Below are 20893 nucleotides of genomic sequence, written 5' to 3'. Positions count from 1 at the left end.
ATCTCATATACTATATACTCATATACTATCTCTTTTACTGCTATTTTCAGGACAACTGCCTCAATCTTATTTCTCACACCTCCTATTATTAAAATTAATGCGGTTTCAAAAAAATTTTCTAAGTACATTTCCTTACACTCATTCTTTTTAAAATATGTATGTGTGTATATCTATATTGCATATAGATACAAATATCTATACATATATTTGTATATAGATACACACACATTTTTTTTTTCCTGTATAAGGTCTTGGTTTCAGTATATGGGATCTTTAAGCTCTGCCATGCGGGATCCAGTTCCCTGACTAGGGATCGAACCCACTTCCTACCTCCTGCCACATTAGGAGAGCAATATCTCTGGAATATCAGGGAAGTCTAAAATAGCTACAAATGTTTGCTTTATGGATGAAATATATTCTTAGTTCTCTGAAGCTATGACAGTATATTTTTAGGTTTTCTTCTGTTCCCTGTTATTACATCTATTTCCTCCAATATCAATTTTTTTGTTTGTTTTGATCTGTCTTCATGTTGTAGAAGGTGTCCTTAAAGACATGATGATCCCTGGCTGTCCGACACTCACATTTATAAGCAGTACTAAAGCTGATTCAGAAGGCCTTAAAAAATTGAGCTTCACGGGGAAGGACCCTGGATGTCAACATCTTTGATTTTTCTCTTGGCTGAGCAAGTTTCTGGAGGAGGACTCTTCTTCTTCACCTGAGTTCTACAGGTCTGGCTGCCAATGATGGCAACTGAGCAAGGGAAAGAGACCAAGCTGGCGGCTTTCACTCATCCCCCCTCCAGTACGGCCTCTCACCTACATCTCCTCTTCTCTGTCCTGTGTCAAGTTTAGCTTTTGCTGGTCTACTAAGTTAGTGACCACCTATACTGGTTTTTATGGTTACCATAATAAAGAACCACACACCAGGTGGCTTAAAACAACAGAAATTCACTCCCCCAGTATGAGGTTAAAGTCTGAGGTCAAGGTGTCAGCAGGGCTGGTTCCCTCTAAGGGCCCCAGGGGAAGAGTCTTGTCCATGCCTTCCCCTTCCTTCTCAGAAGCCCGGTAACTCTCGGCATTCCTTGCCTTGCAGAAGGATCACTATAGTCTCTGTCTCCGTCTTTACATGGTGCCCTGTGTGTCCTCACATGATTATCTTGCTTCTGTAACTTTCTCATCTTCTTATAAGGACACCAGTCACGGTGGACAAAGGGGGTCCATCTCACTCAAGTTATGACCTCATCATAACTAACAACTCTATTTCCAAAAAGTTACATTTTGAGGTAGTGGATTTCTTGGGAGACACTATTCAATTTGTAACATCACTCATCAACAAAACTGCAGAAACCAGAAAGGAGATGGCCGTTCCTTGTCTTCACATTGCACAACTGTTGTCCCTAAAATGCGACTGAAGTTCCTCAACGTCCCATGGACTGTCCCAAACAAAAAGCAGATTCTTCAGAAACCAGATTCAGATTCCTACTTCACTCCCTCTTCAAGGTACAGCTCAGAGAACATCTCGTCAGGAATGCCTCCCACTGGCTCTCAGAGCACAGACAGAAGAGCCCAGGCAGCATGAAAATAGTGTGTATTATCTTATGTAATGGTCCCAACAACCTTATGAACTCCTATTTTCTGCCTGTTATGTCCCAACACCTACATGTAAATGAACTCAGTACCACTAGCTTTTTGGCTTTTTATTAAAAACTTTATTCAGGTCCCTACTCTCAAATAGCCAACAATGTTTACTGTAGAGATTAAGACTCATATGTAAAATAACAAACAATAAAATATAAAAAGGGTGTGGTTAAAGTGTAGGAGTTCAGAAAAGAAAATCATTAAAATACCTGGAGAAGAGTCTACAGAAAAATGGTAAGATAGAAAGAACAAGAAGGGCAGGACAGAAAAGGTAAAATGCTACTCAGGGAAGCGCAGAGGGAAAAACAGAGTATGGTGTAAGAACGGTCATACAGAGGAAAGAGACACATGGAGGGGCTCTCCAGGCCAAAGAACTGAACTGGGTGTAAGGAGAGCTGGCCACCAGGAATGCAGGCAGCGAGTGACAGGAGTGCCTGGACTCTTATTCAAGTCAGTAGATTTGACCAGTCATACTATCTTTCCCCACTCCAGAATTCTAATGGAATTAAGTGTGCATAAACAAACCCATTACAAAGTAGGAAATTACACTGAGTGGTCTTTCATAGACCAAATTTATCATCAAGTTTTCGGAAGACAGAAAGGGTAGGGAGGAGTTACATGTCTAGAATTATTTCCCAGTTTCTACAGACTAGTACATCGAACTACCTAGTCAACATCGCTACTTGAAGTGTAGCATTTTCAAAATTCATCTGATCTCTCCCCCAAAAATCTACTCAGTCTCACCCGTTTCGGTTCATAGTAATCTCATCCTTCCCACTGCTGCTGCTGCTGCTGCTAAGTCGCTTCAGTTGTGTCCGACTCTGTGCGACCCCATAGACAGCAGCCCACTAGGCTCCTCCGTCCCTGGGATTCTCCAGGCAAGAATACTGGAGTGGGTTGCCATTTCCTTCTCCAAGGGATCTTCCTGACTCAGGGATAGAACACTGGTCCCCCGCATAGCAGGCAGACTGTTTACCATCTGAGCCACCAGGGAATCCCATAATTAACAGAATTAGTGCAGCCAGACTAATTCTGTTAAAATTTTAAGCCAGATCATTCCCATCAAAATCATCCAATGGGTACTTCATTTCTCTCAGAATAAAAGATAAACTCTTTATAATCGCCTTTAAGGTCCTCCATGATACGACTCTCCTTTTTTGCTCCTGTTCTCTTGGCTAAAGCCTCAACATCTCCTTGTTCCTCCCTACACAGGTGAATACAGTCCTGCCTTAAGGCTTTGCAGAACCATTCTCTCTGCTGCAATGCACTTACCCAGACATCTACTCGGCTAACTCCTTCTGTTCATTTCTAGAAGATGTACTCCAACCAACCTCTTTAAAGTTATAACCACTTCCCTTGCCTTCCTGCAACATATATTCCCTTTATTCAGCTCTACCTCTCCCCACAGCACTGACCACCTTCTACTACACCAGGCCACATTCCCTCTATTCTCTGATTAGGGTGAGGCTTTTTGTCCACTGCTCCTCACCTTCATGTACTGTAAGCACTTAGAACAAAACACTTAGCCTTGAACACAACTGGACTGAAGAGTGGAGGCATCCAGAGTCCAGAACACACAAGGAGGATGGCTGAAGCAGACATGAGAAGAAGCTGGGGAAGACCTAACTCGAGATGAGCAGATAAGAGAGAATGGGGGTGTGAAACACAACCATAATCAAGCTGTCGAAGAAACACACACATTATCTGAAGAAAATGCACCAGTCATCCCTCTGCTCCCTAATCATTAAAAATAACTTTATGTTTCTTTTTACTTCTGCTAGTATGGCTACTAGAAAAATTTTAATTGAATATATAGCTTCTATTTCTACTGGACAGTTCTGGTCTAGAATGTACAGTTAAAAATATCACCAAGAAGGGACTTCCCTGGTGGTCCAGTGATTAAGAATCTGCCTGCCAATGCAAGGGACAAAGGTACAATCCCTGGTGAGGAACTAAGATCTCATATGCCTAAGAGCAACTAAGCCTGTGCAACACAAATTACAGAGCCCATGTACTCCTAAGCCTGTGCACCACAGCTAAGATCTGATGTAGCCATAAATAAATAAATATCTTTAAAAATATCACTAAGAATACAGAACAAAGAAACAGAGGCAGGAAATGAGAAAACACAAGCATCATAAGGAAATAACTCAGGAGGCCCAGCATTTGATCAGTAGGAGCTCCCCAAAAAGAGAACAGAAGAAACAGAAGGAAATGGTTTTAAAAATTAAAATTTCTTAAAAATTTAGGAGCTATGGCCAAGTCTTCCCAAACAGAAACAGTCCACTAAGTATTGAGCTTAATAAATAGGGGAGGACCCCAAAACCTAATCTAATCACATCTTGGTGAAAACTCAGACTACTGTGGTTACTAAGAAGGTTAAATGGATTCTAGGAAGGGGAGAAAAAGATCACCTACAACATAAAGACAAAAATTTAATAATAGTAACAGAAAGGCTGCAAATGTATAAACCTTGAAAATAATAAAAAAGATAATGTGTCTGCCAAAAGCCAGGTTGCAGAACGGAAGAAAGGGGGCAGTGGGATGTGCAGAACTGCTGCACTCCTCTTACAGAGTTAGGAGTTAAGACATATTGTCTAAGGCTGTCGTCTAGTCATTCAGTTGTATGCGACTCTCTGCCACCCGCCAGGCTCCTCTGTCCATTAAATTCTCCAGGCAAGAATACTGGAGTCAGTTGACAATTCTTTCTCCAGGGATTGAACCTGTGTCTTCTGCACTGGCAGGCAAATTCTTTACTGCTGAGCTACCAGCAAAGCCCTAGAGGAACTAAAAATATAACTACTCGTAATTGGCAGGGGAAGTAAAGAAATCTTCATTTTTCATAGCAAAGATTCAATAGCTACTCTCTGTAATGTGACTAATCAAAAAATAGAAATATAAACAAATTATTATGGAAGACTTTATCAAAAGAACTTAAGGTAGAAATGGTTAAAAATGTTTAAATCTGATGATTAATATGAGGGAAGGCACAGTTGTGCAGCAGATTACCCTCCCTAACTTGAGACCCTCCTGTACTGTTTGAGCAAAAAAAGTTTAATAAAAAAAATAAATCTGGCAGTAATAAAGTAGGAATAACTGAAAGGGATCTAGGTTAAAGATAGAAAAACTAGAAAGTCAAATCTATAGTAATATGTAAGAGAATAAATACTGGAAAAAGCTACTACCAATGAGAATATTAGAACAGTAAACCCAACAGGCTTTTAGAGAAAGAATGAACTGTACTTGAATAGATACCATGAACGAAGATAATTATAGACTTTCCAAGCAGCAATTCTGGGAGAAATATTAGACAGAAGGAGGAATGTACATTACGAATGACATCATAAGGGTTTAAACTGAGGCATCAGTGGGATACCCACCCAGGTGGATGAGCTCTACAACAGGAATTCTCATTGAGCATCCATTGTTGGAATTAAGGGGGTCTGTGATCCTCTGGACCAGGTAAGGGCAGACGTGTGCACAATCACACACGGATATCTGAAGGGTGTGTCTGTTGGGGGGACAGGATAGAAGGAGGCAGTAGTTCACCACTTCCTTCCAGTTCTCAAAAAGGACCCATGACACTACTCCATTTCACTGGAAATATGGGTCTAGACCTCTACTGGATAATTAGGAGCTGTAGATTTTGAAGCCATCAGCATAAAACTACAAGACCTGACCAAACCATCAATTTTTCAAAGGTTATACTGTGTGCAGAAAGAAAAAACAAAACCTTACATAAGAAAACAAAGAGGTACAAAAAGGAGAGAAAAGGAGAAGGGTTAGCAAAAAGATTCTAAAGTATCAAAAGGAAGAAAGAGAAGTGGTACATGTGTTCTAAGAGAACACTAGTCTAAGTAAATGATGGAAGCAGCATGTCCAGTAGATCTGTGGAGACACAGGCAGATTTCATAAGAATAAAAAAGAAGTGAGTGGAGAATGAAGAAAAGGAATGAAGATGAAATAAATACTGGAGAGAGAAGGCAATTGGTTGGTGTCATGTGGAAGGAGAAAGCAGTCTTTGCGTGACTGTGGACAAAAAATATAAAATTTGTATGAACTTTTCAGAAGTTTGGATTTCATGCTTCAAAATGACTGAGTTCAAGTCTTCAACTAAACAAGTAAGTAATGTAAACATCTTCAATTTTCAAACTCTAAAGCATCTAACTCATGTACAAAGAGAAAAACTTCAAGTTCAGATGAACACTTTGAAAAGAAAAAATATACATGAAGCATGGTGTTCTAGGAACAATTCCTAAAAATTCACTTAAAATACTCATTTCCAACTAAAACTGTACGCTGCAAGTTCTTGACAGCCCTGTGCAAAGCGAATGTCCCACCTGTGACCCTGAACAAGTTCAGCAGTACTAACAGATGGCTTCTGTCCCTATCCTCTACTGTCCTGGCAACTGTGTCTGGGATTGCTTGCTTGCCAACTTTGTATCACCCAAAGATTATGTACTATGTTCAGGGTTTTCTCCTAGAAGGCTAGGAAGAACCACAAAAGCTAGGAAGAATCTACTACTCTTAATATTTGGGATGTTTTAGTTTCCTGGCCAGGGATCAAACATGTGCCCCTTGCAGGGCAAAGACAGAGTCTTAACCACTGGACCACTAGGGAAGTCCCCATGATCATTTTTTATTAACTACTTTTCTTTTCTTGTGTGTGTGAGAGACAGATCATTACAATTTCTGTTAGACTTATCCTAGTATGTTTAAAACTTTCAACACAGAACTAAAATGATTATGTCCTTTCAATTTTCTTTATTTCTACCGAAACTCATTTTATTCATATCTGTCACAGCATCACTCTAAAGGGCAGACAGAGTTTCACCACATGTGGAGGCTATTTCTGGAACTATCTGAAGATACAGACTGTCAAAAACAAAACTCATTTTGGGAGACCCTGGAGGGCATTCTTCAAGGACTAAGTAACACAGCAAAGTAACCAACACAGAACCACAGCAAGAGATCCTTTGACCATCCGTCAGGGAAACATGGCACATATATTAAGATAAGATAAAGAATATAAAGAATGTCTCAAATGTGAGGTCCAAATCAAAAACAACAATAAAAAATACTGGCTTGCCATGGAGCAAATGCCTTTCAACTGGAAAATTCCATCTACATGATGGCTATCAATTTCCAGAACAAAATGGATAATCTATTAGTAACAAAAAGCAACATCAACATCTCCAAAAAGTTTTCCTTTGTTTAAGCAGGGCACCTGGTTTGACTAGCTCAATTTTAGTTACTGATGATACCTGAATTTTATAAAACTGTTTTGTTATAAAGTAGCTTATAATTAGAGACTATTTTGCTAATTCAAAAAACAAATCCCTAGATGAAGCTGTATTATAATTTCAAATGTATTTCTACACTGCACTGAAAATAATGAATATTATTGATTTCATTAAACCAGCAGTTTAATCAAAATCAGAATGACTATAGACCTCATTACTAAGTCCTATCTAATGTCCAATGCCTTATACAGTCAACACTATTTCAACGTTCCAAATTAGTCACTTGACAGCCATAACGATCACAGATTAATTTATAACAGCTATAAAAATAAGATGTCTTGAAGACTTAACAGTACACATTTCATGATGAGACACAATCTACTTTCAATATCAGATGTTCACAGACTGGTCTGCAGTAGACAGGGGCAAATAATAACCTGGGAATTTACCTTCTTTGAATTTCCAATTCTTCTTGTGATGGGCCATTCTGAACTTGGGCAGGTAGTTGTGAATTTTGTCTAGGCAATGTTGGCCCTAAAAAGGGAGGGAAACATTATAAATGAACATTATCTTTATATTGTGCTGGATAGAGGAGGTAAAATCATGAGAATAACATAAAACCATCACATAATTACAAATGTATCTTCTTTTTGTTTAGCAAAATAAAATATAAGCTTCATATAACACACAGCAAATGAAAGACTGCAACAAAATACTGTCATTATTTCCAGAAGGCTTACTTGAAACAAATGGAAAACATCAACAATAAAGGAAAAATAAACATTTATATATGAAGAGCTTGAGTAAAACAAGTGTTCAATGAGCATCTGAATAGGCACCTAAGCTTGACATTTTCTAAGACAATGAGACATTCTCTTTGGGGTACTTATTCATGAAGTGGAGAGGGAGAACTTAAATGAAAAATCAGAATTCAAAAACTCACCTAAATAGAACACTGGAAATGAAAAACAGGAGAGAGAAAGCATGAGAACCTTATTACTAGACTGATGCACGCTAATGCATTTATCAAACTTGCCCACTTTAAGTTGCCATTCTTACTTAATGGCCTGGCATTTCCAGCACGGGTGAAAACAAACATTTGCTAAACTTTCACATATAATTCATCTACTTATCTGAACTTTTAAAGTAACAGAGATAACTGCAATAATTTTTCACTTGGGGTAAAACAAAACAAAAAACCTGCATTCAAACCAACACGATTCTGTCATAAGAAACTAATGACCATTCATTCCCATGTCATATAAAATGCAGACCCATTTTTAGCATCTCATAAAGAAGGCCACTAAACAATGGGACATTTTAATGTCACTGGATATAAAAACTGTGTCACAAAATGAGATAAATACTGGACCTAATATACAATACTTATAGTTATAATAGAACAATCTTGAATTTAATCCAGTAAAGAAGAGAATAAAGAAATAGTAGTTATCTTTCACTCTTGGAGAGAAATATATGCATAATGATAATGCTATACATATTTGTGAATTCTAGTGTGCTAGCAAAGGGCCCTGGCAGATATTTTGAAAGTGTTTTTATAGACCACTAGTATAAAAGACAGTTAATAAATAAATTCTTGTAAATCTGAGTTAACAGCCCAAAGTATCTATTTTATACTAGTGGAGATTTCACAAAGAGAACGATAAGGTTCATTAGAATATAATACAGTACTTGCTATATCCCAAGTGTAAAAAAATAATTTGATCTGAACTTACCTACTAATTTTTCCCTCATCTCTTTACATGTTTTTAATCATTTAATTTGTCCTCTGAAGACAAATTAGATGACAACTGCAATGATACTTCACTAGATTTCCTAAAAGTCTCTGCTATTTTAAGAGCCACATAAAGGAAACATAAAAATATATTAATTCCATGTCATCAGTAACAGCAACAACAAAAAATCAAAAAGCTTCTAAAATTAAAAATGCATTTAAATGTTTACATAAATGAAGATATATAGTGTCTAGTAAACAGACTGGAATTCTCTCCTTTCTGATATCAAGATAATGATACAAAAATAGACTGCCATATAAGCCACACGCTAATGTTCAGTGTACATTACTTGTCTCTTCTGGCCAAAGGAAAGTGACAGACAAGGTGGTTGGGTACTTTCGAAAATATATAAACTAGTCGGAGGCAGTATTTCCAAAGTTATATTCATCAAAAAAATATTAAATGTGAGTATTTAGCATGGGCAACTCATAAGACCATCATGGTTTAACTATTTTCAAAAATAATGTTTGGATATTTAAGTTAAAACCTCATGCGGCTCAAATAATTAATCAGGTGAACGTCAGATTTGTTTGGCATCAATCTCAAATTTGATCCTAACACATCTATACCAGGCACTGTAATTATTATTGTAACAATAATATTAATAGATTAAATTCACCAATTAAAATCTCTTGATGTTAAGTTTCAACACAAAGAGAAAGATGTCAATATCTCAACTCAATCCTACTGATTTAGTTTAAAGGTTTTTTAAATTAAACTAATGGAAGTTTGATATAACTCGCAAAAAAATCTGAATGTGAGAAAGGTCTAATTTGGATTTTTTTTTTTAAGTTTTGAGTTTTAAGTTGACTCAGCAAACTTGTTTTAAAAGGAGCTTTAAAAAATGTGCGTAATATTTTCTGGCTAATATTGCTAATTATAAAAACAGTTTACAACAAGGAAGATCCTTTTTAAATGGGAGAAATCCAAGAACAACTAAAAAACACTCTAAAATTCTTTTGTACATGGCTCTTGGTGATAATGGGTTATCTTCCCAAAAACTTTCTTTAAAAGGCATGGGGGGTGGGAACAGAAAAGGAGAAGCCTCCTCCCCAAGCATTTTCTCACATCCATATTTAATCTGGTTATTTTGTTTCCTCTTTATCAATACGGTCAACTGACAATTAACAAGCACACTGAAATTTATGTGCATTTAAAAATAATATAAATGTACTGGGAGATCAAATAAGAGTTCTAGGTAAATTATGAACTTTAGGTACACGATTACATTCTTTCTTCTTGTCCAACACTCTACTGGGTTACACAGTTGGTAAATTATACCAAAGGCACCACACAACATGAAGCAGCCGTTAAGAGTACAAGGCTGTCAGCTGCCACTGTACTTTCTGTAATACAACTACTGGTTACTCCACACAGGTCATATGTCTACATGAGTATCTGTGTTCTCACAGAATGCCAAAAAAAAAAAAAAAAACATTTTAGGAGCATCACAGGATAGTCAACAGTTCTTTTGGAGGGAAAAGGGAGAAGAGACAAGTGAACCTGCTTTGTCCCTACTCTAATATCATAAAGAACAGTAGCTATACGAGAGTTAAGTTTTTTTCTGCTTTATTACCAGAGCCAGAGACAATAGTTGGTCCTAATGTGTCCTGGCTAGGATTCATGTAGCAAAGTATGTAAATCACTGATTCTAATAAAGAAAACGTGTCCATGTCACTGACACAGTAACTTATAAATGACGGAAATCAGGACAGAATATCTCTCTAAACCAGGAATGAATGGCATTTCAGTCTTGACTTTAGTACTGAGTTTTGGCTAAAGCACATTTCACTTATGGTCATGTTCTAATTTTCACATATCTTGTTTCACACTTAGCCACAGACTATTTAAAAACACAGGACTAAAAGACAAATAAGTGTTATTATGCACAATACAATCAAGTTTAAACTTAGCAATGTGGTAATTATATTGTTTGCACACAGTTAAATCAATCAAAGGTAATAATGGGGGAAATTTGCTTAACACATTATTTTACAGCTTAAAAAATTCACCTTTATGAAGGCCAAATCTTTTCTCTGCAACTGGGTAAACTCTATTATTCTGCAACTGGATAAACTCTATCTATTATTCTGCATGTGAAACCCCACATATTAAGCAAAGTATAGAACATCAAGTAAGTTTTCAAAAAGAGCTGCAGAGTCCTAATAACACAAACAGGAACAATCACACTCACAGCTAGTCCAAAAGATGGCCTAGAAGACCCTCCAGGAGGAGGCAGAAAAATCAAAATTAAAAGTTACTAATTAAACACTTAATCTGCAACGAGTAACTGAGGAATCTGAGATGGAGTGAAGCGTTTATACAGGGCTGCATGACAGGCCCACTCCTATAACTGTCACCTGGAACAATCATAAAATGAAACCTCAGGTGATTAAGGAATGCATCAGAATTTTCATTTTGGGGGGGAAATTATAACACATATTTCCTTGCCTAAACCAGCAAGTATATCAACCTTAAAACAATTCTCTTTATAGGTAAAGAAACAATATTAGTAGTACTGAAGGAGCATATCAAAAACTCTGAGTCACGTGGATAAAATAAAGATACACAGCTGAACTGTTCATATAAAATTTTAGTAGTATTTATCATTCTATCTCTCATAAAATAATCCAGCCAGTTAAGGTATACAGTAGTCAAAAAGGCATATCTGAGTCAAAGGAGGGGGGATGCTGTGCCTGTAAGATTTAAGTCACTTTTTGAACTGGGGTTTTCAAAACCAAAGTTTTAGAATCAAATGAGACTAAAAGGAATTCAGATGTCTGTGTGTGTGTGTGTAAATGTTTACATATGCAGATATATCCTAGTGTAAGAAGAAGGATATGCATATACTTGATTAACTGTAATGTGGAAAAAAGGTTAAGTGACATAACTGATTTGTCCATGCAAACAACACATATATGTGCACACATGTGTATATGAGCGTGAGAGTGAAAGAAAACACACTATAAACCTAAATTCACTCCTAAGCCACAGATATCTAACCTACTGAATCAAGGAGGCTGTCGATCAGAAATCAACCTATCAAAGCATGAAAGAGCTCACAGCTGCCTCACAACATGTACATTTGGAAACTAATTCAAGCTAAGCAAAAGCTCCCTTCCAGTAAATCCCAATTACATTCCTGATATCATAGTAAGATGGATAAAACTTTCCCTCTAAAACTCTAATTTAAAAGATTGCTCTCAAACAAAATAGTTAAAAACAAAAATGAACAAACAAAAACCCCTCTCATTCATGTTGGAAGAAGTGAACAAGAATTAGTTCTGAGATCCTAATTTTAACTAAATCGTCGCTAGGAAGCCAACTCAAACAAAAGCTGACCAAATCACCTACATGAACCACAACAAATATCACAACATAAAACAGTAGCTTGCTGTATATCCCAAATTCCACAAACCAGACCATGGCCTAAGGAAACAAAAGTTATGGAAATGCGCAAGTAGTATGCACCACAGCTTGAAAAAGTAATGTAAACATAATGTTGCTTACCACAGAAAATACATCGCAAATTAGTGCTGTCCTGGGTAGCAGTAACCTTGCTCTGGGCTGCAACAGACACCTTGGTGTTAGAAGCTTCAAAAGACAACGGGGCCATCTGAAGAACTTCACATAAACTAAAAGGTGCTTTGAAAGGTTCAAAACGTATTATACATACGTCCTAGCTAGACCCTCATTCTGGAAACTCTGTAATTAATACAAACGTATCCTCTGTAACATAATTTTTTCAAAAAATTTTATGTTGGTTTTTTTTTTTGGGTGGAAAAACCCTATAATAAGCCACAGATCAAATGATGCACTTACAGCTTAATTATTTCCTGAGTTACACAATCAGAGAATGCATCAATTTGCATTTTACAATTTATCTTAAAACGTAAATGGATCTGAGATACAGGGAGTCAAACTTTTGGCCATTAGTTAATTTCATGATAGTCACCCTCTTTCAGTATTGCTTATTTAAAAGAATTTGCAGCTGAACAAAATTTAAGGGAAATGCTTATGATTAGCTTACATGAGCTGAACTCATTTCTCCTAGTTGAAAAAGACCAAAGCCATTTTAAACAGCCTCCAGCAATTAAAGTGTTACATATTCATTGATGTAAAGTAAGAATATCTTCATTTTTCACTTTGAAAAACATCAAAACTATTATTTTATCAAGCCACATTTTATTTTTCCTTTTTTCTTCAACATGTGTATATACACATGTTGAAAAAAAATCTTACTAAAAATGTGTGGCCACATCAAAAGGCCATTTAGTATTTAGGCTATCTACACTAAAATTTACTTTGAGTATTAACGAGATAAATTCTCTTTAAGTGAAAAAATTCAATGAGGAGGAGGTGATAATTTATGAAAAGGCTTTTATAAAAGCAAGGTGACACTCAAAATTAGGGTGGGAAAAACAAAACTAAATTTCTTTTAGTTTTACATTAATAACATTCAAAACTTTACATCAATACTTTTCTATAAAATACTAAAGAAATTCTTTTCAGCTTGGGAAAGATTTTCTCTTCCAATCAGTATTAAACAAGAAACAGTGAACAAGTTAAAAATATACTGACTTAAGAAAGACTGCAGAAAGGCAAACAAGACAGTATTTTAGATTTCCCTTAAAACTGTATTCTTTAATAATACAATATATGCTAACTAAAAAAAGTCTGCATAGAATCAGAACCAAATCAATTTATATTTTAAGAATACACACCTGCAAACGGTAATAAATCTTAAATAATCAAGAAAATCTTTATCATTTATAGAAATCAGATTTAATACAACCCAATTAAGTTTAAACCTTGCTTTAAAGATATTAAATACAGCAGATTTTTTAAACACAAACAAGACTAATGAATGTCACCTTTGCTAAGTATTTCCACACACCCAATCAATTATTATTAAAGTAGCATGCACAATTATTTACAGTAATGACATAAAAAAAAAGACCACAGGCACACATATAAAATGTCTACTAGCCTAATCAGATCATGTCAAAGATGATAAACCATTTAGAAAATTTTCAATAATTATATTTTAAGTTTAAACTTAAAAAAAAAAAAATCTGTCTTACCGATGTCTGTAAATGACTACTTCTATAAAGCCTTTTAAATAAACATGCCTAGTCTTCAGGTTTTACCTTTCAGTTCCTTTCATTTATATTTAAAGGATTAAAAAATAAAAATATTAAAAACTTACAGGAATAACCTGAGAAATTATCTCGTCTCTGACAGCAAAGAAACTGCCACATTCCGTTACCAATCATTTTGGCAAAAAGTCATCTGACATTTGTCAGAATGCAGTAAAACATTATTACCACATAAGACACAAAACTCCCAATCTCATGACAATTTAAACAATTATGCAATATTCTATGCAACCTGGTATCTTTAAACATCTTTTTCCTACTGACTTTTACTTCATACCATCCTGTAAAGTACTGATCTAAATTCTGATAAGCTAGATTGAGTTCTACTGCAGTTTGCATTTCCCGAAGATACTAAATTATTCATTCTATCATATGCATAAGGCTAACAGCACTTCCTGCTTAATACTGATGCTGCTGACTCTTTGCTCAACTGAGGGAGGAGCATAGAATATGGGAAAAGAACGTTCAGTGTTCGAATTTAAGAAATTCAGTTAGAAAAAGAAAAAAGGGACATTTCTCTTTAAATCTGCATATTAAAATAGGCGTAGGGCTTAGAGAAGTAAGGATGGACCCTAAAGGAAAACACAAACTGAGGAGGTTAACATGTATCAAAAAAGCAAAATTTAACCTCTATGTTAGACTTCAAGAAAAGAAAAATGACCCATCTGTATTAGCTACACCGACCGTGAAATAGTCTTGTCATGGTTGTTCATATATTTCTAATAGTTTGTAAAACAGCTATCCCTCAGGCTTTCTCCACCCTTTAACATACTTTATTGTTAGGTGTTTTGTACAAGCAGGGTAGTACAGAAACCTTGGGTGAGATACTAGCAGGAGAAAATGACAAGATGTCACTTGATCAGTATTACTGTTATTGCTATATAGAATTAGTATAGTAGATTCTTAATATTCACATTTTTAACCTTAGAGGTTTCCACTGTCACAGCAATTAATCTCAAAGTAATTTGTAATGAGGATACTACCCATCTCAGCATTTTTTCTGAGGATTAAATGATGAAATGTTTGCTTAGAGGTGGTTTTCGTTTGGTTTGTGCTCTCTGGAAAGATGGTCTGTTGAGTAAGCACAGCACCAGCATCCAAATTAGCAGTGGCTCCCATGAGAGCCCCAGGTTATCATCCTCATGACTGCAAAGAGCTACTGTCAGCAGTTGTGAGAGGGCAGGAAAGCATGTTAAAAAGCAGAGACCTCACTCTGCCAACAAAGGTCCGTCTGGTCAAGGCTATGGTTTTTCCAGTGGTCATGTATGGATGTGAGAGTTGGACTATAAAGAAAGCTGAGCGCCGAAGAATTGATGCTTTTGAACTGTGGTGTTGGAGAAGACTCTTGAGAGTTCCTTGGACTGCAAGGAGATCCAACCAGTCCATCCTAAAGGAGATCAGTCCTGGGTGTTCATTGGAAGGACTGATGCTGAAGCCGAAACTCCAATACTTTGGCCACCTGATGGGAAGAACCGACTCACTGGAAAAAGACCCTGATGCTGGGAAAGATTGAAGGTGGGAGGAGAAGGGGATGACAGAGGATGAGATGGTTGGATGGCATCACTGACTCAATGGACATGAGTTTGAGTAAGCTCCGGGAGTTGGTGATGGACAGGGAAGCCTGGCGTGCTGCAGTCCACGGAGTCACAAGGAGTCGGACACGACTGAGCGACTGAACTGAACTGATTGAAAGCAAATGTGCTTGTGTTTGTTCTAATACATCTAGAATAGAATGGAGGAAGACACTGCAGTGTGGTATGGTTGCCTGTCTTCAAAAAGTAGGTACTGTGAAATATAAACTGGGGCAGCCACTATGGAAAGCAATATTAAAATTTCCCCCAAAATTAACAACAGAACTACCATATAACCCAGAAATCCCACTTCTCAGTATATTCCCAAAGGAACTGAACACAGGAAACTGAAGAAATAATCTGCATTCCCATGTTCAGTGCAGCAAGTCACAAAACTTGAGGTACAAAACAACCTAGGTGTTCATTAACAGATGAATGGATAAAGAAGATGCACTATGTATATTAATATACACACACTGCAATACTATTCAGCCATAGAAAAAAGGAAATCCTATTATTAGCAGCAATGTGGATGGATCTTGAAGGTATTATGCTAACTGCGATAAGCTGGACAAAGAAAAGACTGCATGGAATCACCTGGATGTGGAACCTAAAAAAGCTAAATTCACAGAAACAGAGTAGAAGAGTGATTGCCAGGGGCTGGAGAGTGGGGTGGATAGATAATAGGCTGGTAAAAGGGTACACATTCTTAACTATAAAATGAATAAAGGCTGAAGATCTAATGTAAAACACAGTTGATAACACTGTACTGTATAACTGAAATTTTCTGAGAAAAGAACATAAATGTTCTTAACAAAACCACCAATCAACCAAACAAAAAAGATAAATATGCAATAGCTGCACTAACCAGATGGAAGAAATCCTTTCACAACTTATACATGTATCAAATCGTCGTGATGTACACTGTAAACATCTTACAATTTTGTCAATTATACCTCAATAGAAATGGGACGAAAAAAGTACTCTATCTGCAAGGCACTATGCTAAACGACACAAGACTTACAAATAGTAAATTTTACTCAAAGTGTGGTATTTTTAAAGTGGTATTTTAAAACATTTTCAAAAGAATTTCAAATTGTTTTAAAATACATGTAGTTTTTAACACAGGAAAATCTTACATATCTCAGAAAATGAAACATCACATGTCTATAGTCACAAGTGAAAAAAATACCACCACTCTCTTTTTCTAAATTACTGAGTCTTAGGCAAAACTGTTTGTATGACTGAGTTTCCCCACCCCTCTTCATTTCTTTAGTTCTCCCCTAAATTAGGGCCTCAAATACATTTTATTTCTTTCTAAGCAAGCATGAAGATGACTACTCACAGTTGATAAATTGCTGATAATTGATTAGGCTTTGGCAACAGCATCATTCCGACACCCGTTTTGTAAGCCCTTTGGATGTGGAATGAGTGACTGCCTCCAGCTAAAGAAACTGAAGAGTCAAGCTGCAGGGTCTATATGACACTTCCAAAGGCGAGAGTAACTCATGTCCAACATTCATTTCTCTGCTTCTTCCTCCTGAGCATAGATCAAGACCTGTCCATCAATAACCTTACCACCTCCATCCCCCCAACCCCCACGCCACCCCTGTCCTTCCTTCCTAAGAAATTAGTAAGAATATGCTCAGAGTAAGCAGCACGTTCAGGCAGAAAGCTTTAACAAAGATGATTAGCTCATTACTACAGCATCTGGTTAACTCTCTAATCTACTCAGGTACGCAAACCAGGGCTCTCTTCACCTCTTTTTTCTATTGTGTGCTCAGTGGTGTCCTACTCTTCGTGACCCCATGGAAGGAGCCCTCCAGGCTGGGATTATTCCAGCAAGAACACTGGAGTGGGTTACCATTTCCTCCTCCAGGGGAATCTTCCCAACCCAGAGAGTAAACCCAAGTCTCCTGTGGCTCTTGCACTGGCAGGTGGATTCTTTACCTGGGAATTCCTTTCCCTCTGTTACTAGTATTTAACCTATTTCCAAGTCCTATGAATACAATCTCTGCATTTCTCTCTCCAAACCATCCCCACTGTCACTGTTCGTGTTCCATGACGTCTTGTTTTGATTCAGGATCTTTTGGTTTGCAAAGTGCGGTTCATATCCCAGAATACTGATCACACCCTGGGATGGGAAAGAAAATAGTAGTACTTCTGCTTCTGTTCATTTTTCCTCATTCTTTTTACATTTCTATAATTTCACATTTTATAATGTATTCAACATGTCAGTACTAAACATAAACTATAAATACATATGCATTTAGGGACATAAAGTACACCAGCCTACACTATTTTACATGGGGCTTCCCTTGTGGCTTAAAAGGTAAAGACTCTGCCTGCAAGGTGGGAGACTCAGGTTCGATCCTTGGGTCGGGAAGACCCCCTGGAGAAGGGAATGGCAACCCAATTCAGTATGCTTGCCTTGAGAATTCCATGGCCAGAGGAGCCTGATGGGCTACAGTTCCCAGGGTGGCAGAGAGTCAGACATGACAGAAGCGACTAACACCGTCACTATCACTAGACTATACATGGCATCACCTAATTAATCTGTTCGTCCTGATTGTCATACCTCTCTCCTCCAACAGAAACCAGGAATACTTAGTAACTAAACCAGATCAAATCGTCTCCCTTAGTCAAATCTCTTCAATAGCTTTCCACTGATCTAAAGATTACCACCAAAATCCAGTGCTTTCTCCCCATGACGTAACTGTGCCCTAACTCATCCACCTCATACTCTGTTTCTCTCTACACTCCGGGTACACTGGCCTTTTAAATTCTCAAACGAGCTGTACGCCCCTCCTATGTGGACGTCTTCCGTCTGTGATCTTCTTGGTCAACCAGTAGGCTCCCTTTTTGAAAATCAGAATTTTCTGATAGTCAACACTAGGAGTTACTATTAGTCCCCAGACAACTAAAAGAATTATTTCTCCCTCCTTTATTTCCCTCCCTCTTATTTCCTGTTTCAAGTTTTATTAATTACCTATGTTTTTAAAGATTATTCACTTCAAAAATTTGAGAGGAGATAATAAATATAAATATAAAATTGGGTAATACTAAATTTTCTAAGAAATGTGAAGAATCTGCCTAGACTTAAAAGTTTTAGGCAACATTAATATTAGGCAAAGTGGGAGGGAGAAGAGGGAGGACGGATGTATGTACAAAGGGACCCAATTCCATGTGCCAGGCTCATCTGGGGATGAGAGGCAGCATCTAATAATATGAGAACACGTCAAGTCATTCTTAAGGAAATTCATACAATTTCGTTCCCTCATCCTTAAGTAAAGAGGTGAAATTCTTTTAACTAAGAAAACTGTTTTCACTCTAAAAGTGTAACACAGAAGTTTTCAAAGACCATGTCTGTTCTTCCCTACTTTTGTAACAGAAGAGAATCAAAAAAGTATGAAGTTCAAAAAAAAAAAAAGTATGAAGTTTCTAAGCTAATGCTCTTGGATATGGGGGTAAAAGTGAAGGCAGGACAATGCTGGGCAAGAAAACCCCGCCCCCCAAGGAGCCTGGGAGCCAAGAAAATAAAACCTAAGAGATTTCACAAATGGTCCAGCATTCTTCTCTATATGCAATCAATCTGACACAGAAAACCACTACATGATTCTACTTTACACAATTTACCACATTTTAAAATGTTGGGTTTTATAAAAAATATGAGGAAGCCTTTCTGCTTTGGTTATAACCTATTTATTTTAAAAATGTTCAGCAGTAATCATTACTTTCACTGTATACAACTTTAACAGATGAAAATAAATTGCTAAAATGAGAAACTCAGCTGTTAAGGCTTAGAAAGTATGCCTAGAGCCATGAATACGTACTAATGGTTTACTTTTCAAACTGCCGCGCGTGACACATGCTACACAAGAGACGAACTGTGAAAAAAACCCTGCTAACAAGCCAGTCACAAAAGATCACACGTTGTATGAGTCCATTTATATGAAGTGTACAGAACAGGCAAATATAGAGACAGAAAACAGGTCAGTGGTTGCCAGGAGCTGGGAGGGATGAAGGAATGGGGGGAGGTAAGGGCGTGTGCACGCTCAGTTGCTCAGTCACGTCTAACTCTTTGTGACCCCATGGGCTACACAGGCTGTTCTGTCCGTAGGATTTCCCGAGCAAGAATATGGCAGTGGGTTGGCAGGTGGATTCTTTACCACGCCACCTGGGGAGCGGGGGGTTAAGGATGGTGATAATGCTTAATGGTGTGATGAAACTGCTCTAAGACGGATGATGGCGATAGTTGTACACTTCTACGAGTATACTAAAAATCACTGAATTGTACACTTTAAATGGGTAAACTGTATGATATATAAAGTAAAGTTCAATAAAGCTGTTAATGGGGGAGGAAGCAAAGTGCCATGTCATGCTTGTGTTCTTGGAATTGAAAGATAAAGTTGAAAAGTATCTCAATGCCTATTACTTTTCTATTATGGATAATATTAAAGGTGATTACCTCGGGGTGGTAAGATTTTAGGTATTTTTGCTTTCTTCTTTATGCCCTTCCATACTGCTTAAACTTTATAATAAGCATGTAACTTCTTGATTAAAAAAAAATCAGAGCAAAATGCTGTGCTGGAAATTTGAGCTCTTTGCCAAGAGCAGTTGCCATCAGTGGAGCTCTATCTGGCTCTAGGTTCTGACGCGAGAACTGGATGTACACAATGAGGGAAGTAACTTGATTAACAATACCAGCGTGACCCCAGGTGTCTGGAAGGACTGCAGAGCCAGCACTTGGGTATCCTTCCCAAACGCTTGAGCTGGCCTGGGAAGATTCCCCTGCCATCAGCTTGTCCTTCAGGAGGAATAAACAGTCAAAGGCATTTGTTAGGCCATGACTCTTGAATACATACCCATTCAGTACCCATTCAGGATGGTTCATACAAAACCAGGCCTGTCCTAGTTAAGCCAGAACAGTTATCTCCTTCTCTCTGGCTGCCCGTCCCTTCTCATTTTCTCTGCACAATAATTCATGACACTTCATCAGTGAAACCAAGAAGCAACTTCTATCTAAACTCAGGAAAGCTGACGCTTAAATGACAAAGATGTCCACATTTACTTTTTGAAACTCAAAATTAAGTAAAATTTTATTGAAAGAGTAATTTTGTTCAATATATAATAAAATAAACTGGCTTTGTTAACCTGACATGGGGTTTATGAAACAGAATTACATATAAAAGTTATTGGTGTGGGCTGTCAGTAAGGACATAAAAACATATTCTACAAACTAAACATCATTAACTTCAGTCTCTGAAATGTAATTATAGTCATAACAATATGTATCTTTATTTCACTACTCTTTAAAAAAGATAATATCTCATAATTAGTAGGCCTAAATTAGATACGACAATTCAAGCATGAGGGTATGTTATCTAGACAAAACATCAGTGTACTGAGACAAACAAAGAAAATGAAAAAAGCCAACACCTACGCTGTCAAACTTATGAAAAAATTTAGGAAGCTTTAAATTAGGTG

At 37.2% G+C, this 20893-nt stretch overlaps 1 protein-coding gene across 10 annotated transcripts in view; it reads right to left on the bottom strand.

The window, feature by feature from the left end:
- ENAH (ENAH actin regulator) overlaps window positions 1-20893 on the bottom strand; it is a 155062-nt gene that overhangs the window by 34040 nt on the left and 100129 nt on the right. For 4 of the 10 annotated variants that reach the window (XM_040263672.1, XM_040263674.1, XM_040263677.1 and 1 more), the window contains exons 4-6: window positions 12187-12243; window positions 7824-7835; window positions 7330-7414 (exon numbers count right to left, since the gene is read on the bottom strand). In XM_040263672.1, coding sequence (XP_040119606.1) covers window positions 7330-7414; window positions 7824-7835; window positions 12187-12243 — 154 coding nt within the window. The remainder of the gene's footprint in view (window positions 1-7329; window positions 7415-7823; window positions 7836-12186; window positions 12244-20893) is intronic. The other 6 variants (XM_040263678.1, XM_040263680.1, XM_040263681.1 and 3 more) reach the window with 2 other exon arrangements.

This window comes from Oryx dammah, unplaced genomic scaffold (genome assembly GCF_014754425.2).
Source record: "Oryx dammah isolate SB20612 unplaced genomic scaffold, SCBI_Odam_1.1 HiC_scaffold_21, whole genome shotgun sequence".
Taxonomy (NCBI): Eukaryota; Metazoa; Chordata; class Mammalia; order Artiodactyla; family Bovidae; genus Oryx; species Oryx dammah.
Note: the sequence above shows the minus strand (reverse complement) of the source record. Positions and strands in the feature narration are given on the sequence as shown.